We start from the raw sequence: 22,746 nt of genomic DNA on the forward strand, positions 1-22,746 counted from the left end.
ATGAGGTCCTTCATTTAGACAAAAATAACGCTATGACGCCACCTTGTGGGATCTGTGTGCCAAGGATCTTATGTTGAAGTGAGTTCATGAGCTTCATTTAGACACAAGTAGTCTTTAACCGCCATTTCAGTGTCCAAGGAACTCTGTTGAAGTAATTTGAGGAGCTCCATTTCTCCAAAAGTAACACTTTGCCGCCATCTTGTTGGCCCGTGTGGGCAGGTTACGAGGGCGTCCCCGAGTTCTTCAGCGACCTGCTCAACCACATCAGCAGCGTGCTCCAGAGCCACGCGGCCCCGCCCGAGCCGCCCCCCTCCGGCGAGGCGCCCAAAGGCCTGAGCGTCCCCGCCGCGACCGCCGCCGCCCCCCAGTGGTTGGTGGAGGGCGACGCGGGACTGAAAGGCGCGCGTCACCAGCGGCTGGGCTGCAGCTCGCCCAACTTCCAGCAGCATTGCGTGTCCACCATCGCCACCAAGGCCTCCTCCCAGTGACTCTGCCCCGCCCCCCCTCTCTCTGGAAAAACACATCACAACAGTGACAATAACAATGAATAATAAATCATAATAATTATGATGGTAATGCTAATCTACCTAATCACAACCTTTTCCTGTGTAGTTCTTGCAAATGATGGTGATTGAGGTTAAAGCTCCCCCCCCCCCCCCCCCCCCCCCCCCCCCCCTCTCTCTTGGCCTTTTTTTTAATTATTATTATTGTTGTTTTTGTCCAATGAGACTTTTAACAGTAGTGTAATGTGAAGTCATTTGTATTCTTTGCTGCAATGACACCCGGCTCGGCATTTTTTCAGACTAGGTAAAAGATGTGCCACTAGATGTGCAATGTATGATCCCTTCTGCGTGTATGCGTCGTGTTCAACGCCACGGACGTTTGAACCAAGAGATAAGCTGCCCACTTCCTGAGTGCCATCACATTTTTTTTTCAACTCGAGTCGGAACAGCTGAGAAGGAAAAATCACGTGACCAAGCGAACGCAGGAAGACATTCCGTTTCGTTCCTTCTTTTCGTTTGTTGTGCTTGTTTTCCACAAAAAAAATGAACTCCGACTTGCAGGATTTCCATCGTGAGATTCCTCACAGCACTTCGTGTCAGTCGTCTTTTTTTTTTTTTTTTTATGCTCACTGCGTTCCGAGCGTAATTTATTCCACTGATTGTTTTAGATCAATTGTGCCGTCAACACTTTAAAGGAGATTATTAAATAACTAACATTGGTTTATGGGGCAGTTTGCTTGATTGGACTCCCACACACAACTCTTTAAAACACACAGCTGTTGTCGTTTGAAGAGGAAGTGCGGGACATGAGATTTTATTTTTATTTTAACACCAATGTTATTGTATTTTTTGTTCGTTTGAAATGTACTAAATGAGATTTTATTGGGGGGGATGTTTTATATGAATGACAGCATGTGAACAAATTTATTTACAAGAGGAAAGGCTACAAAAAAAAAATTGTAAAAGAGAAATTGGAGAACAAAAGTGTGCAAAATGGCCAAAATCTGGAAATTGGTCTTCCTTCTAAGTCTGCCACCAGTTCTTCTCCCGAGGTTTACTGCCTGTTGCCTCAGGTCGGCTTGGAGTAAGTGGTTTAAAAAAAAAAAAAAAAAAAAAAAAAAGGCTGTAATATGACCCTTGGGGGACCCCTGAGAGAAAACGCTGCCCACGCCTGCTGTAAAGTCACATCATCTCACCAGCATTCAGGACACTTTTCCACTTTAAATCACTTGACCTTCATTTAAAGGCATAGCTTGAAGAAGGCAGACTTGGAGGGAGCCTACGATTTGTACATGACCAAAAAAAAAAAAAATTGTGAATCCTACCTGTGGTCACGTGTACCCCAGTGAGATCATGATCAGCAAGCCTGCTTTCCACCTTTGACATGTTTACTCCTTGGGTGTCGTGTACAGTACGTGTATATACACACCAAAGCTTGCTTCCATACAGTACAGTGCGTTGTTTGGTATGCATTGTATTGAAAAGGAATCCACAAACTTTTTTTTTTTTAAATCAAGTCGACTCGCAGAGATGAAATAAATGAGTGGAAATTTCAAGCCTCCATACATTTATTGGCTCCCCGCTTATGAATGCCACATTTCATAGTACTGCTAGTAGACACTACAACACAATACTGCTATACAAAAGAATTGCTTCATAAAAATTAAATATTTTCATTTTTCCTCTGTACACGTAAAAAAAAAGAGAGAAGAAAGCCATCTAACATACATAAACATGTAGATATTTACAAGCGAGTGAAGAAGTAAATGCTAATGTGCTTGATGACGAGATGACAGGTTGTCCAAAAGCTCGATGATGGTGGAGAGGCAGTGCAGCTTCTCCTTCATGTGCTCTGGAAGCTTGTCGTTCCCCGTGTACCTACGATTAACACGCATCCATTAAATCAATTACAGAAATTATATGAAGTAAGATATACACAAGTTCTTTGATTGTTGTGCAGGTTTCACTTTATTGGGAGACTGGGGGAAGTTTTGTTCCGCCTTTTTCGTTTCATGCGAGTCCCCTTACAAGGTAACACCGTTCCATTACTTCCGGGAGCGCCGTTTTGTGTACGTTCCTGAGAATAAGTATTCTTGATGTGAAAATATTACCTACATCTGTGATTCAATGTGTGTTATATATGTTTGTAGCTCACGTAACTTCGCCGTGTTAAATTGCCTCGTTTACGTTTGCCGCACGCTTAATTGAACAATTGTACAATTTTGAACAATTGAAAACGGACAATCATGTAGCGTGACGTCATCTGCAGGCGACCCCGATACAAACTGTGGGTGTCAGGCAGGTCGTGTGTCAGATGTGATCGGGCTGCCAGATCGTATCGGGGTCGCCTGCAGATGACGTCACGCTACAGGATTGTCCGGAAACTGTCCGTTTACAATAGTACAAAAGAACAAAATTTATGGACTCAAATTGTTTTTTAAAAAAAGTAACGTGACGTGACGTGGGGAAAAAAAAATACAAAATAAAAATAGGTTGAAGCGCCTTCGCGCTGGTGACGTCAGTACAGCAACGAAGTTAGCTTCGGTTTGGTTTCATTTTTTAGCTGCTCACAAATCAATCACAATAACAAAAAAAAAAAAAAAAAAACAGTCTTAGTGATAATAGGAACACATTAATAATCTAAATTGACAATATTTGTCACATCTGAGACAATAATTTTGTCTTTATCACTTAGTCAATCTATTTTTATTATTTATTAAATATATTAAGCGTTTATAGTCTTAGGTGTATTTATGTTTTTACAATTTCAGTCCGTACATTGTGTTATTTCAATTACATCTTTAATATATTCTTTCCAATATTTGACGTCAACTGGATAATTTCCCAGCCAATCCTGTAGCTGGACGTGTTCGTTAGGCGACCCCGATACGATCTGGCAGCCCGATCACATCACACACCGACGACGACGCCATTTACTGCCCGAGCATACGCTAATTATAGCTCTTACACATACTACATTCGGTTTTGTAATGTGGCTTTTTTTTCCCCCTTTGGGTTTTATGTATACGAATTCATGTGTATTGTTTCCTTCTGTTTTAGACCACACATATTCATACCTATACTATAATATACCCATGCTCATGTATTCAAATGATTCCACCTGCTGCCATGAAAAGCATTTCAAAAGCAAGACATTCCACACTCCTGATTCTCTGACCGAAATCAATCCTGCCCGCTTCAGTCGTCGTAATTCTTCGAAGTTCATGTGGACAACACCACAATGAGGTTTTAGCGAAGTCATGAAAACGTTTCTCACCTGGTGACGCGCCCCTCGGGACAGGTGTACATCATGCAGAAAACGCCCCCCTGGACCACCAGCTGAGATCCGTCATTGTACTGCACCCACACCTCGCCACTCGTCAGCTGCGGAGTCAACACGGAGCATTTGGATGACCACGTCCGACGCGGAGTCCGTTTCGAACGACCCGGCGCGTCAAGTACCTCCGAGGCCCAGCCCACGTTGGGCACAAAAATGGACTTGACCACTTTGCCAGTGCTCTGCAGGTCGCGCCGACACGCGGGGGAGCTTTTTTTACTCAGGCTGGCCGAGATGAAGTCGGAGCCGTCGTAGGAGATCATCTGCACACGCGCAGGTTTGTTTCAACTTTGGAGATTGGAGACTGTTGTTTAGGATAAATCGCGCTGCCGGTGACTCACCGAAGGAGTGATTTTTGGAGGCGAAACGTGATCGGGAGGAGGCGGCTGGGAGGGAAGTGATGTCGACAAAGGAGAGCCGGAGGAGGGCATGACGGGCCTCCTAAAAATGAGCAAATAGAAAAAAATACATTATTTTATACTCTTCCTGTCAAAAGAGCCATTTTAGGCCAAAATAAACAACCAAAATCTGTCTGGAGCTGCAAAATATTTGAGTTAATTTTCCTCTACTTTTGTCTTCTGTTGTTGGATTTATTTTTGTCTTTTTTTCATGAGCAATTTTGTGGATATTTTATTGTAATTTTCTTGATTTCTTTTGTGTTTTCATAGTTTTTAAACATTTTATTTTCTGCCTTTTTTTTTATTATTATTTTCTGCTTTTTGGGGGGGCAATTTCGTGTACATTATGGTAATTTTCAGGATTTCTTCTTTTGTTTTTGGACATTTTATGGTTAATTTTTGGACATTTTGAAAACTGTCATCCACCTTTTGCCTCTCTGACAACTATAAAATTTTGGACTGACATTTAAAAAAAAATATATTTAATTCATTTTTTAATCAAAATCTATATTTTATCTAAGAAAAAATAAAATGTGCAAAAAAACAATTTTTTTGGTAATTGTTTTATTATGAATTCATTAAATGAATATTTTGCCTAAGAAAAATAAAAAATAAATATGCAAAGAAATATTTTCTACTAATTTTATCATGAAATAATTAAATGAATATTTATCCAAGAAAAATAAATATAAATATGAAAAAAAAATTAAGTTCTACTAATTGTTTTATCATTAATTCATTAAATGAATATTTCATCTAAGAAAATAAATGTGCAAAAATATTAATTTCTACTAATTGTTTTATCAATTCATTAAATTAATATTTTATCTAAGAAAAACTAAAATGTGTAAAAAAAATATTAATTTCTACTAATTGTTTTATCAATTTATTAAATGACTATTTTAACTAAGAAAAATAAAAAGATGAAAAAAAAATTCCAATAATTGTTTTATCATTGATTGAATGAATATTTTATCCAAGAAAAAATTAAACATGTAAACAAAAATATTAATTTCTACTAATTGTTTTATCAATTCATTAAATTAATATTTTATCTAAGAAAAATTTAAATATGTAAAAAAATATTAATTTCTATTAATTGTTTTATCAATTTATTAAACGACTATTTTAACTAAGAAAAATAAAAATATGCAAAAAAAAATTCTACTAATTGTTTTATCATTCATTGAATGAATATTTTATCTAAGAAAAGATTAAACATGTAAACAAAAATATGAATTTCTACTAATTGTTTTAGCGATCTATGGGGAGCCACAGGAAAGGAACTCAAGACACAACAGATTGCTAACCTCTCTATTATCCCTTGGAATGACATAACATGTATGTAAATTCAATACCCATACACAAACATACACAGTATATACACAGATTTCATTCTCCAGCGCTTACCTTCCAATGATGATAGGGAAGAAGGGACCTTTCTGCGTGTTTCGCTCCTCCACCTCGATGGCGGCCTCCAGCGCCAGGCACACGCGGTGGCCCTCGTCCGACAGCTTGGCGTAGACGCGGCTCTCGGCGCTCAGGCCGCCCAAGCCCGCCTCGCCCTTCACCGTGTACGACTTGCCGCTCTTCTCCACCACGCGCAGCAGCTCCGACGTCTTGTGACTCTTTGCCCCTGGGACGCGCGTTCCACAAAAACATTCACAGACTGTATATACACATATATATTCTTTTTTTTTTTTTTTTCGTTTAAAATGAGAGTAGTGAGCGAGAGTGGCGTGCGGCTGTCTCACCGTCATAGAAGCAGACCTCCAAGTCAGCGTTGGGGGAGTTCTCCATCAACATGACCTTTGCGTACTTGTTGTAAAGCGTCACTTTGGGGGTCTTGGACTTGACCAGCTGCACAAACTTGGAGGCGTACTGGTACTTCTTCCAGTATTTTTCTAACACAACACACAAACACGAGGATGGGAATCGAGTTGAGATAAGAGTGATGATGTTGTTTAAAATGCGCCGACAGGATGTTGGCACCTGGAAGATCCTCGTAGCTGCAAATGAGGATATCCTCTGGGGGAGCTGGCGGGCAGTCCAGCACAGGGAAACCTTTGCCACCATTGGGCTGGTATATCGTCACCTGCAAGAATATAATGACAACAGTGATAATGTGCCACTGTGACAGATCATTCGGAACTCAGCAATTTCACGCACTGTAATTCCCTTAAGAATAACATTTTTTGGAAGAAAAATTAAATTGAGTGTAACGCCATTCCAATATGACATTTAATGTGACAAAAGTTCTGGTTGGTAAACTAACCAGAATGTGTTCTCAGGCAGGATAATGAAGCTGATACCGAGTCACCAAAACATGACTACAGTATCGACTGCCACCAGTAGAGGGTGCTAATCGACTGTGAAAAGTTCACTGGGAGTTTGAATCGAGCTTAGTTTGAGATCGTCTGCAAATATCTGTGGAAAATGGACAGAAAACAGCGGCTGCGTTTCTTTTAGGCCGAGATTCTGTGTCACCTGTTTTTGTAGCTGGCTTATCAGTTTTTGTATTTGTTTCCCTCCATGACTAAGTAATACAGATTTGGAAGGACTATTTTCAGGGTGCACATAATATTTGAGTTAGTTTGTTGTATTTATTTATTTATTATTGTTGTTATTATTATCACTATCATTATGTATTGATATATTTTATTATTTATTGAGAAATTATTGTAATTGGTTTGAAATTAATTATTTACAACAAATAATTTATCTTTGTTGCTTTAGCTAGCCGATGCCAGTGATGTTTAGTGACTGTCAAAAACAATTAAATACTCTTCCACTAGATGGCAGAAGAATCTGGGGGTGAATCTTTCCTCTGTAATATGATACTTATTGTCCTCAGGCTCGTGTAAAAAAATAAATAAAAAATATTAACCTGGCGCCATCTGGTGGAATGTTCACACCAAGCACTTATGTTGAGCTGAGGGGAGAAGTCAAGCTTAATTAGATAAAACGAAAATAAATAATCAATAGTAGTAGTAAATAATGAATAAGCTAAGCAAGATTTGTCTAATAGAAAAAAGTGCCACCATTTTGTGTGGGTGAAGGGTCACCGTACACACTTTTTGTGACATTTTACCGTGAGATTTTTGTGCTCAGTAAAGGTTAGAAATCTATCTATGTATGATAACATAGATTTGGGCACCAAAAAAAAAAAAAAAGATGTTCATGACATGGCTCGCTCACCATTGAACCATCAGAGGAAATCCGAAGGACTTCCTTGACCCTCTCCTGCCCATTTTGGCACTTTAAGAGCTCCATGCACACCTCCCACGTATCCAGGATGCTCACCTGTCAAGACGATACGCCACGCTTGCTTTCAATAAGTGAACTCAACTGAAGCAACGCAAGTCAGAAAAGCACTTACGACGGTATTTTTGGTTTTCTGTCTGATCGGCTTCAGCCTGGAGGTGCACAGAGGCGGGACGAGGTCTCGCAGCGTCTTCACCTTGTCGACGCCGGCTTTGGCTGAGGGCGGCTGCGAGGAGGAGCAGTGAGGAGGCTGGTGGTGGATTCCGGGCGTATTTTCTGTCTGGTACGGGTCCAGGTCGGAGCGGTGCAGGCCGCGATGCGGGTCGGCCGCCCGGTTTAGGGGATTTTCCGTCCACGAGCCGTGTCCTCGGTCGCTGTGGAAACTGACGCCGCTGCTGTGAGCGCTTCTGTCGCCGGGCCTCAGGCCACATCCTGACAAAACCCAAAGACGAGATTTGTGCATTTGAGCCGCTGCTTTAAACCGTGTTTGGAGTATTTAAAGCTACTGTTTTTATAGGCCTTCTTTCATGCGGCAGCTTACAAAGGTGAGCAAGAGGGCAGTGAGGAAAAATATTAGGTTAATCCAGTGCTTCTCAAATAGTGGGGCAGGCCCCCCCAGGGGGGCGCGAGGGTCCATCAAGGGGGCGTGTTTGACCTCGGGGAACATGCTTTTTTATTTTTTATTTTTATTTTTTTTTTTACTGTCCTAGAATAATGTGCAATTGCACCTCCACTACATTAGGGGGCAGTGGCGCTCTCATTATTGGCAGAGTGAGCGCAGTGTAGGGGTTTTGTTTGCACTGACCATGCGCACTTTGCACACAGCAAAAAATAATAATCTGCACAAATTATATTTTATATATTTTTGTTTTGCAGGTCAAAGGTGTTTTGTTTTTTTTTATATTTTGCTCCTGAGTTAATGTTGGTGATCAGTTTGAATGCATTATTATGTATTGATTTTATGTAATTTTATTTTTCCGTATCATATGGTTTGACATGGTCAAAATAAGCAAATTCAATATAATGTTAGTTAATTGTAATTACCTCTCGATAATGTTCAACTATTGGATTGTGGTGCACATTTTAGTTAGCGGCTGACAGATAAAAATATAAAATTCCATATGAAACTTATTGCATTCCTTTGCGATATGCCAAAATGAGCCAAAATCGCGAATTTTTTTCGATATAATGTGCAGCCCTATTCCGGTTAATATCAAAATAAATCTACCGTACTTAAAATCGCATTTAAAATCATCCCCAAAGGCTCATGCATTAAATTACCAAAGACTAAAACAAAGGACATATTTGCTATAACTATAGATAGTTTTAGTTAGTTTTTTAAACATAAATGTAGTTTCAGTTAGTTTTCGTCTTTTAAAAAGCACTTTTGTTTTTATTTAATTTCATTAACGAAATAGTTTTTTGAATTTTAGTTTTTTGGTTAGTTTTAGTTAACTAAAATTACCCTGGTTGTAAATCTTTTTCTTTAATCATTTTTTTTTCTCATAATATTACAGCAATCTTATGACTGTGGCTGCCATTCTCTTAATAGAAGTGCAAAATCAAATATCATTTGCACAACCTAACTTACCCAAGTATCTATTGATCCATCCAACCAGTTGTCACAATGTTTACGAAACTGATTTAGAAAAAAAAAAAAAACTAACAAAAAAAAAGCTCACCATCATTATTGAGCCAGTTCGCAACTCCCTCCATGTCCTGATATTGAAGGTTTGGTGGACGTGGCGTCTGCGTGGAGAACAAGTACCCTGAGCTGGAACACAAAAGGAGTCCAATGAGTAAGCAGAGTGCTTCTAGTCAACGAGATCAAGTGGAAAACAAGAGTGCTTACTTTGCAGGCTGCTTGACAGGAGGCGACGGTATCTGCACATGCTCAGAAAACGGATGGGAAGCGGATGACGAGGGGAAGAGCGGCCTTGCGGTGCCTGTCAGCGATTCTTCGGAGTGACACCGGCCCTGCTCGGACCCTTGGAGCGGTCCGGGGTTCCCGAAGCGATCTGAGGAGTGGGCTCTACGTAGATAGTGGGGTTGATCGCTCTGTCCTCCGTGAGGCGGCCTGCCCCTGCCTTCGTTGTGAAACCTGTCCTGCGGCTGCCGCCACTGGTCTCCGTCCGCAAGACGGGCCCGGCTGGGCTGCAGCGAGAGACCGGCCATGCGGTTGGGCAGCGTCGCGCCGACGACGTGCCTGGTCTTCCTCTGGAGGCGGCTGCCGCCGCTGACCGACGTGCAGCCGGTGGAGATGGTGGCGATGCCGCTGTCCATGGTGCCGTCGTCGCCCTGGCCCAGCTCCTTGCTCCTGCCCGGCAGGCTCTGGCTCATAAACGGGTGGCTCAGCACCGCCGACAGCGGGGTACGATCGGCGGGATTCCTTTGCAGCAGCTGATGGATGAGATCCTGCGCCTGCGGGGAAATGTGGCCGGGCATTTGGTAATCCCCGCGCACCACCTTGGAGAGCGTGTTCTTGACCGTGTCCGTGTCGAACGGCGGCCGGCCCACGAGGAAGGCGAAGAACATGCAGCCCAGGGACCAGACGTCCGACGCCAGGCCGTGAGCGCTGCGGGTGGCCACCTCGGGGGAGATGTAGTTGGGCGTGCCGCACATGGTGTAGTGTTTCTCGGTGGGGAGTTTGAGCTGAGTGGCCAGGCCGAAGTCTGCGATCTTGATGTTCATGTTGTTGGTGAGCAGCAGGTTGGGCAAGGTCAGATCCCGGTGCAGGATGCCGTGCGCGTGCAAGTACAGCATCCCTTCCACGATCTGACGCATGAACTGTCTCGCTGTGGACAGACAATCCAAATAAATAGTTCCCTAAGTTATCACAGTCTTAAATTGATCTATTATCAGATGTAAGGCTGCTCGATTATGGGAAAAATAATTGAAATCACAATTATTCAAACGATTATTTGTTTATTGGTACAAAACAAGAAAAAGTTTCAGCATTAAAAAAATATTCAGACCAATTAAGAAATATAGAAACACTATAATTACGTAAGTTCCTTCTGGACCAAACAGAATTTCTAATAATATTTATATATTTAGGAAAAAACTTGAAGCTGGAGTGCAGCTTGTGCACTGTGCAGGAGGTTAATCATTTATTTTTTGGTACAAAACAAGAACATTTGGACGCATTTATAAATATTAAGATCCCTAGATTTAAGATGCAATTATGTTTTCAAGGTCCTCATCCCATATTTTTTTTTTCACAAACACAACCAATAAATGAATATGTATTACAATAAACAATTTCAGATTTATTATACATACCGGTATATGTAATAGCGTTAGCGTATGCTAAAATAAAGCCAAATGAAGCGTAAATTAATATGAAAGACACTTATCACTTCAATTAGAGATGTTACCCTATTAAACGCTTTGATTTGCAGTCTTTTAACTGTTTACTGCGACAACTTCACAAAACTTATACCAGCGTATTCTTTCACAACTATTTCATTATAGTCGATACCTACCCTAAGCCGAAACTGCTATAAACCAAAGACCCTCGTAAATAAATGTGAATTTTTGATTTCAAATGAAAATAGTTCTGACCTTCGTCCTCAGAAAATGGCACCTTGCGCTCTTTCAGGTAGCGGCCCATCTCCCCATTATGGCACATCTCCAACACCAGGTACACATAGTTCTTGTCTTCAAAAAAATTGTAGAGCTGAAAAACAGATGGGAAGTGAAATTTAGTTTTGAGGAATATACAAATGGAAAAATACAAAATAGTTGTTGTAATAAATGAAAACTACAAAGAGGATAGGACGCATGGATGCTTAAAGGACCTCTACTACAAACAATGATGCAACATTGGGAATTCCTGCAGAGTCAAAAACCTACACCATAAGCATAATCATAATGAGAAAGTCATTAAAAGAAAAGGAGTCAACAGTTGAAAAGAAGACAATACTCTGGGTGGGGATTAAACAGTACAGAGCCTGTGCAAAGTAACCATAGCCACACTAACAAAAAGCACAAGTGTGCGTGTGTTTACCTCAAGTATGCAAGGGTGCTTTAAGCGGCAGTGAATCTCAACCTCATTTAGCACACGCTGGACCATCCCAGCTTCGTGCATCATTTTCTTGTCAATCTGCAGAGACAGAAAAGACGATGACATAGTTGCTAGCAATTATTTCTCAACAGTCTCCAACAACAGCTCATTCTTTACAGGTAACGCCAATTACCCGTCATTCGCCAGGTCATTCTTACCGTTTTGATGGCAACCTCCAGTCCCGTCTTGACCGATTTCGCCCGGTAAACACATGCAAAGGAGCCTTTGCCGAGGAGGGTGAGGACTTTAAAATCCTGAATAGAAAACAAACAGATTATTCATTCTCATTAGGGCTGTAAGTGAGCTCAAGCCCATCACTGCTGACTTTGGGCGAGACGTGGGGTACACCAGGGAGCAATAGTAAAACCTCTGTGATACTGTCAATCAAAACACAGCACCCTATCTTATTAGAAATTACACTTTTGATCCAAATGAGACCAAACTGATACCTCAATATTGCGCTCCCGAGTAAAACAAAATCTCTCCTCTTCATCTTCACTGCAGGTGTGATTGTGGAAGTAATCGAGTACCCTGTGGTACATGTTGCCCCCGCTGCAAGACGAGGCCAGACGCCAACACTTGACGGCCGAGACAAGCGTGCTTTAACGGCCGCACAAGCCAAGAACACCTGACGCCGTCAGGTGGCCAACCACAACCTGCAATTATCCCGGCACGCTTCCCGCAAAACAAGCCACTTGGTGGAGCCGTCTCCCAGCAACGGGGAGGTGGGAGCCAACACGCACAAACGACAGACTCATAATAATAATAATAGTAATAATAATAACAACAACAACAACAACAAAAACAACAACAAACATTTGAGAATTTACAGTACACCAAAAATTGTACTTAGTAAGTACAGTAATACTTTTTTTAAAAAAAGGTAGAAATTGTGTCATTCTAAAAATAATAAGCTAGTGAATACTGTATTTCGGTAAATAATAATAGTAGTATCATCGGTAGCCTATTTTTGGACACCCGATTTTGTGATTTGACATCAATAAACAATAAAATACACAACGTTTATATCAATAACCAAGAGTGTAGTGTGCACATACACATATCAATAAAAATACAATACATTTCAGTACTTTAGTACGGAAAAGTAAAATTACAGACTAAATATGAAACAATTTTCCCGGTATGTCCACTAAGAAGTTGTTATTTTGCCGTGAACTGCTCTCGTAAACACATAGCAAAAAAAATAAACATGCAAGTCTGCATTAGAATGCAACCTCGTTTTATCTTATGTCTAGACATGGACAATAATAGCGAATAATACTGCAGCAGCGTAGTTAATTTCCCGGATGAATTTTTGACTTTGTAGTAGCAACCACTTCGAGGGAACGTTGAAACTCAAAACAAAACTTGTCTACAAGCTAAGTTCATACAGCCAGACTATCCGTGTTAGTACAAATATGACTTAAATGTGAGTCTTTACCGAAACAACATGTAGCAACAAAAACATTTCGGCTACCGAGCTAACTTACCGAATGCTCGTGTTAGCTATAGCTAATCCATGCTAGCGTAACACTAACCTCAATTCTATTGCCGATTGAAACGCTCATCGTGAGTGCTTTCGTCGTTGCCGATGCATATAGAAATTGTACAAATGTAATCCATTCATCGATATCCGTCCAAGCGGTTCTCAGACAGCAAACGCTGAATGTTGATGTATTCCCCTCCAAAACGTTCCCGTCGCCTCCATTTTTGAAAATATGCGCCCTTTAGCCAGCGTGCCTACGTCACGCTACGTCATTGAATGAGGCACGTTGACCACGCCCTAAGTAATACACGCGAAACAAGATGGGGGAGATTTTTGAAACGGGGCGATTCTTGGACCAGAGCTTTGATGTGTACAGGTTTATCTTGGACAACATCTTCAGTAACTTTTGAGGTGTCGTTGCAAAATATAGTTTTTAATTATCACACCTCACTTGGTCAAAACCCCTTTTTTTGTTTTCTAAATCGGGTGCCAGAAACAAGAAAGCTCTCTGAACTTTTAAATTGCGCTCCCATTTTAATGTTTTCAATGTTTGTTTTTATTTGTCGCCTGATATATTTTAAGTCTTACTTTTCTCCTGTGCATGTTGTTATATCAGTCAAGATCATTCTACACCGCATTACATAATTTGTCATTTTTATGGCCAGTTTTAAATGATTTGTATCAAGCCTTCGTGGGCCACATGACATGACATGGAGGCTCTGATCTGGTCCACAAGCCTTCAGTTTGACACCTGTTCACTATTTAAATATGAATGCATAATAGATGACTCTTGTTTTCACAGCTGAATGTGTTTATTTTCCAACTTAAATCCTAAATGGAAACTTGCAAGAAAATCAACATGGAAATAGGTACAGCCCATCACTTCCTACAGAGATTTATAGGTCAGCCCATGTTACTATTGGGAATGTATTCTTATATACCTTAAATATAATGGCTTTTATGACATATTAAAATAGAATTTAAGTCCCAGATGTATTACATACAAATATAAACTGTAGAATCAGTACTACTGCATACAAACTAACAGTTTGCTAACAGCTCTTGTCTACTGTTGGGGAGGTCACACTCTTACAATAGAGGATACAGAAGGCAAATGCTTCCTTTAAGAGAAAGGTGAAACATTTCAATCTATTTCATGGTTTCTTCTTGAATAGTCAAAAGCTTTTGAGAGCAGAAGCACACCATAGTCACACATGAGGACAGAAATAAGAGTGCAAACTGAAAATATGGAAATCAACAAAGCCACAAACTCCACCTGCGTGGCTGGTGAGGATTGAGAAGTGGTCCCGGGTACTGTGACGCTATCCCTACTGCCTACATGGTTGCTGATGGTCGTCATAGTGATGAATACGGAGATGTCGCAGTATCTTTTAGTCCACTTCCATCTCCTTTGCCATATGTTTTGTGTGCTGGCTTCCCTTGGCATCCCCTGTCTCATCTGGGCCGTTATTAGGGATGCCGCTGTTTTGGTCGATCACCTCGTGCGTCTCCTCCACTGTCGGCTTGGACTTGTTGATCACTGCAGCGCACACGTCCTGCAACTCCTGCATGGGGGTCACAAGAAGTTGAGCGTGTTGACGTCAGCGAGATGTAGCAAGATGTATAAACGGAAAGAATTGATATCACATACCTGCATTTTGGCAATGATATCTGCTACTTTGACAACGGGATCTTGAGTGACGGCCAGTTTACTCTGCGCATTTATCTTGCTGTTTAGCCACATCATGCTGTCATTTAAACACTTCTCCACGGTGTTGACATCTTCTGGAGCCAAATGGAGATAACGCTCATCCTGTGGAGAATTTGGCAGCACATTTTTTGTTGTTTTCTGATTTACATTTTGACAAAAAGTCCAAAAATCGTCTAAATCAGTGGTTCTCATTCACTCCCAGCCATTTACACTGAAGAAAACACCTTTCGCTCACAGCTATTTTGCTGGATTTTGACAGATTTTTGCAGGGCCCACAGAACATTGTGTTCTATTGCTATAAAAACGTGGAAGTTGAGAGGCTGCATCAAAGCTTTCGGTATGCGCTAGCATAAAAAACATAATAATACGTCTTTGGGACACTTAATACATTTAAAATAGAACGTATTTATACGTTTTTGGGAGCAAATGAGTTAACCTGGGTTCTTAATAATTTTGACCTTACACTGTATGTTCAATACAGTTTCAATCTTGAATGTAAACACGAGTGTAAACATATTTAAAAAATGCTCACCTTTTGTTTGTAAGAGTCCACACACTTCATGTAGAATTGTAGCCTTTTGCCGAGCTCCTCAAAAGCTTTTGGCCGGTCTTCGTGCTCCCTGTGCCGGTCTTGAATAGGCTGACCCAGATTCTACAAGGACAAGCACGCATATATATCACATTTCAGTAACTCATCCAAAACAATGTGATAAAAAAAACAAACCTTGAGTGCGTCCAGCTTTTCCACATAGACGTCTTTGGATTGGTCCTCGCCTTCCTCATACAGCCAGTTTTCAGTGTCCTCCAGAAGCAATGTCAACCGGTTGCTATCCTATTTAGTCGCACGCACATTTTGGGAATCAACATGCTGATTTTTTTCCAAATATGCAACACAGTAAAATAAAAAACTTACTTCCTCTGTGATATACTTTTCATAGATGCCACAGAGTTTGTTTCGGAGATCATAAACGTATTCTTCCACGGCATTCTTAGCATCATTCGCCTCTTTCACCTGTTTGTCTTGAATGATCATTTGACGCTGTGACCCGAAAGAAAATAAATATACAGTTACAAGTAAAATGACATTGAAATGTCCTCAGAGTGTGATAAACTATTAAGTATAAAGGAAAGTGAGTGGTCATTTGTTGCTAGGCAGAATTCCAATCATTACTAGTGGAAATAGGCCAGCAATATAGCTGATCCTACCCTTTCCCCTTTTGCAGACTCAGTGTGAAAAGGCCATTGGAGAGACTCACCTCAAACTGGACAAAGTTGCAAAGCACCTCACTGTCAAGCTGTCTGATATTGCTGGCCACGATGGGCAGGTCAGCACTCTTCACCTTCACTTTGGTCTTGCTCCCTGCCACTGCTGCAGGATCCTGCTTGTCTCCCTGCATCACATAACACGTTCATTTGACATTTCTTTTTTTTGTCTTCTATCAGTCTGATTGTCTCCTTATATACTGTAATAGTGATATTTGTGATACACCAGAAATTCAATTGTTGGTGTTACTTCATTAACTCATTTGCTCCCAATAACATGTAAATATGTTTTTTTTTTATGTTTTAAGTCTCCCAAAGACGTATTTATACGTTTTTTTTTTTAATGCTAGAGCATACAGAAGGCTTTGATGCAGCCTCTCAACTGCTAAGAACGGTTGCAGAAATGGTAGTTATTACAAAAACGGCCAGCAGGTGGCAGCAGAGCAAAGGAGATCAACCAGGGCTATGTAGAAAAAAAGCTAAATTACTTACAATTTTAAATAGATTTGTGAAAACTGATTAAAGTTACCTATCTTCTAATGCTAATTGCTGCAAAACGGAAACAGATAGAAACATACTTTTTTTTCCTGATGAAAGAAGAGACTTTAATCTTTCTTTTGATAGGTTCCATGCTTTTATGTGGGCCTTACAAAATCAGTCAAAATCCAGTAAAACAGCTGGGAGCGAGCGAACGGGATTGCTTCTGTGAAAATGGCTGGGAGTGAATGAGTTAATCAAAAGTTAAAGTGGGGGACATTATGTATAGACATGGATGTGCTTATTACGACTCCGGAGAGGAAAACACATGACGATGGGCTTCCATGCCACTAACTTTGTTGGTGCAAATGTCTTCATTTGGCTGCTCCACCTGGCTTTGGATGTCCTGCTCTACCTGCATTTTGTTCTGAGAAAATATTATTGACAACACAAAGTAGTCACTGCATTTCTGATAAATTATTCGGTACAAGCGTTAATGTGTGAAATATGAATGTGAAATCTCTCTACCTGCTCCTCTGCCCTGCCTTCATTTTGCACAAGTGGTTCTGTGTCAATCTGCATGTCCTCCCCCTCTCCTTTCTGCTTCTCAATCAAAGAGGCACCGGACACACTGAAGATGCCGTGGACGTTAAAGCGCACCTTCACCTTCACTTTGGAGCTATCTCCATCTGGCTGGGGCACCACATTCTGGACCGAAAAGCATCCTGCAGGCAATAGAAGGGGGGAAAACAAGTTTCTGAACTTAAATGTGTAGATTTCAAATTTGGTGCTTGATGGTTCATTATCCTTCAGTGTGATATTTACGAAGAGACATTGAGCACAGAATCATCATAATAAAATCTTACCTATCCTACAGTCTGGATATGGAAGCTCGTGAGGGCAGCTGTAAAAGGCTTCAAGGTCAAAAGGCTCCTTCTTATGGAAGGTGATGACTTTGGAAAAAGGGGCAGCATGATTCTTACTGAACACCTCACACTCTCTAAAACAACAAGAAGGGAATGAAAGTTAGATTTTGGACATTAGAAGTAAAGACCATAATAGTAAATATGAGAAGTGTGATAAACATATGAAGTCAATTAAATACATTTTACAGAGCATATGCTGAAGCTGAATTAATACAGATATTAGTATACAACACTTCCGAAATCCTACAATTGATTAAAGTGAAAGTCAACCCCCCCAAAAAATTCTTGACAATATTTCTATGCAGCCCCACTAATCTTAATACAGCATTTTGATCAATATTGTGTTGCTAGAATGTGAGTTAAGCAGCAAAAGCAACAACCAATCACAGCTCAGCTTCAGAAAACTGGTGAGCTGTGATTGGTCGTTGCCTGAGCCCTGAGCAACTGTGATGTCATCTTCAGTCGACAGCAAGAGGCAAAATGGCCGCCCCCTGAGATGGATAAAATTAGCTGTATTTTTCTGCATAACTCATATTCCACAAGTGTAATATTAATCAGAATGTCGTGTTTAGACGAGTGAGGTCACATATAACATATTATTGTCAAGAAATGTTTCAGGTTGACTTCCTCTTTAACTCATTCACTCCCAGCCATTTTCACAGAAGCAATCCCGTTTGCTCCCAGCTGTATTACTGGATTTTGACTGATTTTGCAAGGCCCACAGAATATTGTTTTGTATTGCTATAAAAGCATGGAGTTGAGAGGCTGCATCAAAGCCTTCTGTATGTTATAGCATAAAAAAAATAAATAAAAAAAAAATAAAAAACACACGTATAAATACGTCTTTGGGACACTTAAAACATAAAAAAAAAAACGGATTTATACGTGATTGGGAGCAAATGAGTTAAATAGAAAGATCGTCCCAACTGACTTGTTTTGCTTTGTAAAACAAATAGAAAACACCATTGTTGTCACCTATATTCATTATTATGCTATGATTTTTTTCTGGTATAGCTTGCTTGATATCAAATTAGGCTTTGTGTAAGCCCCCTGGCACAAAATCAGTTTGACACCCCGGGACTGTAAAATGTGATTTGCCCTCACCCGAGTCCATCCTCTGTTGGTGATTTCCAGCGCAGAGTAATGGGGAAAGGAACGGCATCGGTGATGGAGAACTCACGCACTTTAAACGCTGGAGACAAGATTGCACACTACAACACAAAAATCAAAACATTAACACACAGTAATATTTATTTCAGAAAGAAAGAAGAAAAATGGGCACCTGAAGAGCGGAGCCCCTGGCGACGGCTTCGTCAGCATTGAGCGTTGTGCTGACGTCTTTGCCAAAGAACTTGGCGATCCGGTCTTTGATGGCCGGCATTCTCGTCGCGCCGCCGACTATCTCCACCGAGTAGATGTCGTCCCGGCTCAGCTCTGCCACACAACATGCTGACTTAACATCACCTGACAAAGCGGAGTGGATTAAATCATCGGGGCGTACTTGAATGTTCCAGGGCGGCCTTGAGCGGCATCTCTACCCGCATTAAATACTGGGCACACATCTCTTCAAATTGGCCTCTGTGGGGTTGGATGCAAGGTGAAAATCACGTCACGTGCTAACAGGCTAAACAACAACGTGTCTTCATTTGGACCTGTTCATCCTGCTGGACACGTCAATGTCATTCATGAAGCACTCGATGTTGAGAGGCAGGTCTGAGGAGTTGGCACTCATCAGCTTCTTCAGCTTCTCGCACTCCTGATGCAGACGCAGCACGGCCCTCGGGTTGTCTCGCACGTGCAGCTTGTACTTGACTTTGAACTCCTCGCAGAAGTAATTCACCAAGGCCTCGTCAAAATTACGCCCGCCCAGGTAGGGGTCGAACGCCGTGGCGAGGACCTGGCGACCAAGCACGCCAACAGGGCGGGGCTCGTGAGGAAAAGGGTTCAGGGTGAGGATTGAGAGGAAAGGAATGGAAGGCGACTGACCTTGAGTTTGCCTTTGTTGAAGGATGTGATTGCGACCTGGTAAGATGAATGGCCCATGTCCACAAAAACAACATTGCGAGGCTTCTCCTCTGGAGTGGGAAGGTCCTGTTTGTAGATTCCATAGGCTAATGCCACTGTCAAAGAAAACAGAGTTATCTTGGCCATTAACGCATTTAAAAAAAAAAAAAAATTATGCTTATTTTATGTGTCCACCATATGATTCAAGTAGAATATGTATTGTATAACACTCACCACAAATCTATAATGTATACCATTTAATTTTACATTCAACTTATTTTTTATAGTCACATAGAGTTATCATTGCCCTTTGACTGACTGGTAACTAGTAATTTACAGTTAACAGTTGTGGTTGAAAGGAGTCAGATTTCTGTTGAGTGGATTTTTCAGCCACTAGGTGGCATTAGTGTTTCATGTTGGACGGTGGTGACAGAAACACTACATTTTTTTTTTCTTATTCATAGCAACTGATATTTGGAACATGAAGCAATTTGTGGACTCCAGGCCAGTTTGTTCATTGTAAATTACAACTAGTCACCAGTCCCCACAAATATATATTTGTATCACATCACGGTGACTCCTTTACACAACTTTGTATGTAAAATAAAGCATCATCAATTGTATTTACATTTATAATGCCTCTCAACATTGGATTGAATTCCTTTTTATGCCATTTAAGGCCTAAATTTTACCAAAATCTATTTAATGACTTTTAATGCTTTTAATGAAGCACTGGCCTAAACATAGCTCAAATTCTATTTTTTTTTTACATTAAATGAATTTTTGGGGGATTTAATTTTTTTTATTGAATTATTTTTTGTTTACTCCAATGCATTCAATGAGCGTTAATCATATGCGGGTTTTCGCTACACAAAAACTGTGAGTCCTCTGTAAAGTATTCCAAATAGTCCATTCTCTTCATTTCATATGATTCCTCTTGGCTACACTACTTCCACTGCTTTATGCAGATGTTCTTTCAGCCTCAATGTGCTGAGGTGATTCTAAGATGGGATCAGGAGTGACCAGTCTGTTCTGGCCTTTTTGTGTGGAGTTTGCATGTTCTCCCATTGCTAGTATTTTTTTTCTCCAGATCCAAATGTAATTCCCAGTCCCATTAACTCATTCACTGCCATTGACGGAAAAATACGTCAAATGATGCATATTTGCTGGGCTGGCAGTGAATGTGTTAATAGCTCACGGCCTAACAATGTACCCTTGAGCCAGAAAGTAGCTGCCAACTTGCAACTCCACTGACCTGCGGTGGTGTCATTTATAAGCCGTAAACAGTTGAGCCCTGCTATTTGCGTAGCATCCAACACAGATCGTCGCTCAGCATCTGTAAAAAAGCAGGGGACCTGTAGGATGTAGAGCACAAACAAGCATGATTGAATTTGTGAAGCTTACGAGAATAATCTGAAATTTTTTTCATCACTCACAGACACCACGCAGTCCACCACGGGCTTCTTCAGGGCGCCCTCGGACGTCTCCTTCAGCTTGCTGAGCAACATGCCTGTGATCTGCTGCACTGTGAACACCTTGTCCTCATCCAAATAACGTACCTGGGAGAAACACTTTGCCATTAATCGCAAAAGTTATCTTTAACTCAGTGTGACGGGAAACTAGAAGAGTTTACAAAAAAGGGTTGGCATACATTTTCATGCCATTCACGTTTAGAATGCAATTTTGTAAACACTTCACCTTCAGCCCAGTGGTTCCGTCAGCCAGTTTATGCAAACTATATGGTAGTTTGTTTTTTTCTGCTTGCACAAAGGGGTCATCGAATGCTCTGCCGTGGAACCATTTGAAGCCATGGACTGTATTTTTGAAGTTTGTTATCACCTATAGAGGGTGGAAAACAGCATCATGTAGTTTTGTAAAGTTATTTCAAGTGAGAGTCACTTTGAATAAGTGGACAGACAGTATGGGAGAGTCCTTACTTGACTCTTGGCTGCATTTCCAATGATGCGGTTTTTGGCGGCAAAAGACACACAAGCCCTTGATGAGGATGAGGAGAGACAAGTGCATCAGCAGATGAAGTGAACTAGGGAGAAATAATCAAGCTAAGATACGTGGCCGATGGAGAACAAGTGTAATTGACTGTCTGCATGAGTGCAGAAAGACATTTTTCGATTATGGACATTTCACAAAGAGGGTCTGACGATGCATATACATGATTGTTCAACTTCAAAAACCGTCATCAGTTTTCTGCCAACTGTCATCAATATCCTTCACAGGACAAATGAAGTATTTAGATTCTCGATATTTGATGAAGAGGGTGAGCTGCATGCAGTGCACAACTCGTAGCCAATAATGAACTTTTGTCTTCAAAAACCTTCCAAATGCATTTAATTCCTTACAGTATGATGTGATTATAGTATGCACGTGTATAGTTGTAGGTTTCCCATGCTTGTCTGACGGCATTAGGAAGTAACACGCCACATTAACACTTTGTTGACAAGTTGCTTTCTAGCTATTTCCAGACATTTTTTCTTAACAGATTTACACACCACAAAACGATATGCTAAATTATCAGGTCACTTCGACGGCCAAGTCTGTTACAATTGATTGTGATGAAATTTTTACCTCTTTTGACCTGATTAGGGTGAAAGTAAAAGGCCTTCCTCTCATCCGGAGCCATGCAGCAGCAGCATCCCCGGCTGCAGCTTGCACCAACTCGTCAAAGCGTCACAAGACACACAAATTGCGTAACAAATTCGCAACGGGGACCGCTTTTCGCCGCGATTGAGGCCTGTCTTTTTTTTTTTTTTTTTTAATAATTAAATTTCATTAATTTTATACTTACGGCGTGCATCTGTCACTGTATTCGTTGGCTATGGTCTCAATGCCACCGCTCCTGGCCACGGCGATGTAGCAGTTTAGGAAACCCACATCAATGCCGACCACTGACATGATGAAAGCTCTTATTTACCCTCCTGAGAAAGTTACCCTTTTGCACTTGTCACCTTGCGAAGAAAACAGTATTATTACACTATCCTATTCAAATAAAAAGAAACGTACGACTCCTCTGAAAATCAACACGTCCACCAACTACAAGTGCGCTGAGTAAATTACGCGCTGTTATGTAATTCGGGTTGTTTATAGCCAACTCATCCGGCGTAATCCCGAGTGCAACGATGACCACAGTGGATTCTCCCACTCGGAGGCGACAATAAACATCATCAAAGGATCTACACGAGCCTGATGCGCTTAAGACCCGCCTCCACGCGTTACTGATTGGTGTGCCATCATCTCTGCCTTCGCGTGATTGGCGGTTGCAGCGATCGATAACGCAGAACAATCTAGAACTCGCT

General features: G+C 41.0%; 3 protein-coding genes across 3 annotated transcripts in view; 1 reads left to right on the plus strand and 2 right to left on the minus strand.

The window, feature by feature from the left end:
• Positions 1-650, plus strand: part of LOC144032251 (inositol-tetrakisphosphate 1-kinase-like) — a 43,711-nt gene extending 43,061 nt beyond the window's left edge. The window contains exon 11 of the mRNA XM_077539986.1: positions 220-650. Coding sequence (XP_077396112.1) covers positions 220-488 — 269 coding nt within the window. The 3' untranslated portion in view covers positions 489-650. The remainder of the gene's footprint in view (positions 1-219) is intronic.
• Positions 651-2,039: 1,389 nt separating this feature from the next.
• On the minus strand, positions 2,040-13,327 carry plk4 (polo-like kinase 4 (Drosophila)). The gene is made up of 15 exons (XM_077539984.1): positions 13,107-13,327; positions 11,727-11,822; positions 11,512-11,607; positions 11,067-11,181; positions 9,355-10,297; positions 9,185-9,276; positions 7,618-7,934; positions 7,437-7,541; positions 6,231-6,333; positions 5,993-6,142; positions 5,649-5,874; positions 4,182-4,281; positions 3,966-4,103; positions 3,781-3,887; positions 2,040-2,381 (listed from the first exon to the last, which is right to left on the minus strand). The coding sequence occupies exons 1-15, from the start codon at positions 13,134-13,136 to the stop codon at positions 2,273-2,275; spliced, it is 2,727 nt and encodes a 908-aa protein (XP_077396110.1). The 5' UTR covers positions 13,137-13,327; the 3' UTR covers positions 2,040-2,272.
• Positions 13,328-13,844: 517 nt separating this feature from the next.
• Positions 13,845-22,664, minus strand: hspa4l (heat shock protein 4 like). Its single transcript, XM_077538397.1, has 19 exons — positions 22,239-22,664; positions 21,373-21,430; positions 21,134-21,274; positions 20,872-20,994; positions 20,691-20,790; positions 19,418-19,551; positions 19,084-19,328; positions 18,933-19,009; positions 18,714-18,865; positions 18,536-18,642; positions 17,372-17,505; positions 17,034-17,230; positions 16,861-16,932; positions 16,022-16,156; positions 15,679-15,804; positions 15,490-15,597; positions 15,298-15,417; positions 14,706-14,867; positions 13,845-14,619 (listed from the first exon to the last, which is right to left on the minus strand). Exons 1-19 carry the CDS (start codon positions 22,343-22,345, stop codon positions 14,446-14,448), a joined length of 2,472 nt encoding a protein of 823 aa, XP_077394523.1. The 5' UTR covers positions 22,346-22,664; the 3' UTR covers positions 13,845-14,445.
• Between the last annotated feature and the right edge of the window lie 82 nt (positions 22,665-22,746).

The sequence above is a fragment of the Festucalex cinctus genome, chromosome 12 (genome assembly GCF_051991245.1).
Source record: "Festucalex cinctus isolate MCC-2025b chromosome 12, RoL_Fcin_1.0, whole genome shotgun sequence".
Taxonomy (NCBI): domain Eukaryota; kingdom Metazoa; phylum Chordata; class Actinopteri; order Syngnathiformes; family Syngnathidae; genus Festucalex; species Festucalex cinctus.

Coding starts and splice junctions, on each gene's coding strand:
- hspa4l (XM_077538397.1), bottom strand. CDS start 22,345: ATGTCAGTGGTCGGCATTGATGTGGGTTTCCTAAACTGCTACATCGCC. Junction 20,995..21,133: donor ACGGAACCACTGGGCTGAAG/GTGAAGTGTTTA, acceptor TGTTTCTCCCAG/GTACGTTATTTGGATGAGGA. Junction 19,552..20,690: donor TATAAATGACACCACCGCAG/GTCAGTGGAGTT, acceptor TTTCTTTGACAG/TGGCATTAGCCTATGGAATC.
- plk4 (XM_077539984.1), bottom strand. CDS start 13,136: ATGAGCGTTTCAATCGGCAATAGAATTGAG. Junction 11,823..13,106: donor CAATCGGCAATAGAATTGAG/GTTAGTGTTACG, acceptor TTTTCTATTCAG/GATTTTAAAGTCCTCACCCT. Junction 10,298..11,066: donor GCCATTTTCTGAGGACGAAG/GTCAGAACTATT, acceptor GTCTGTCCACAG/CGAGACAGTTCATGCGTCAG.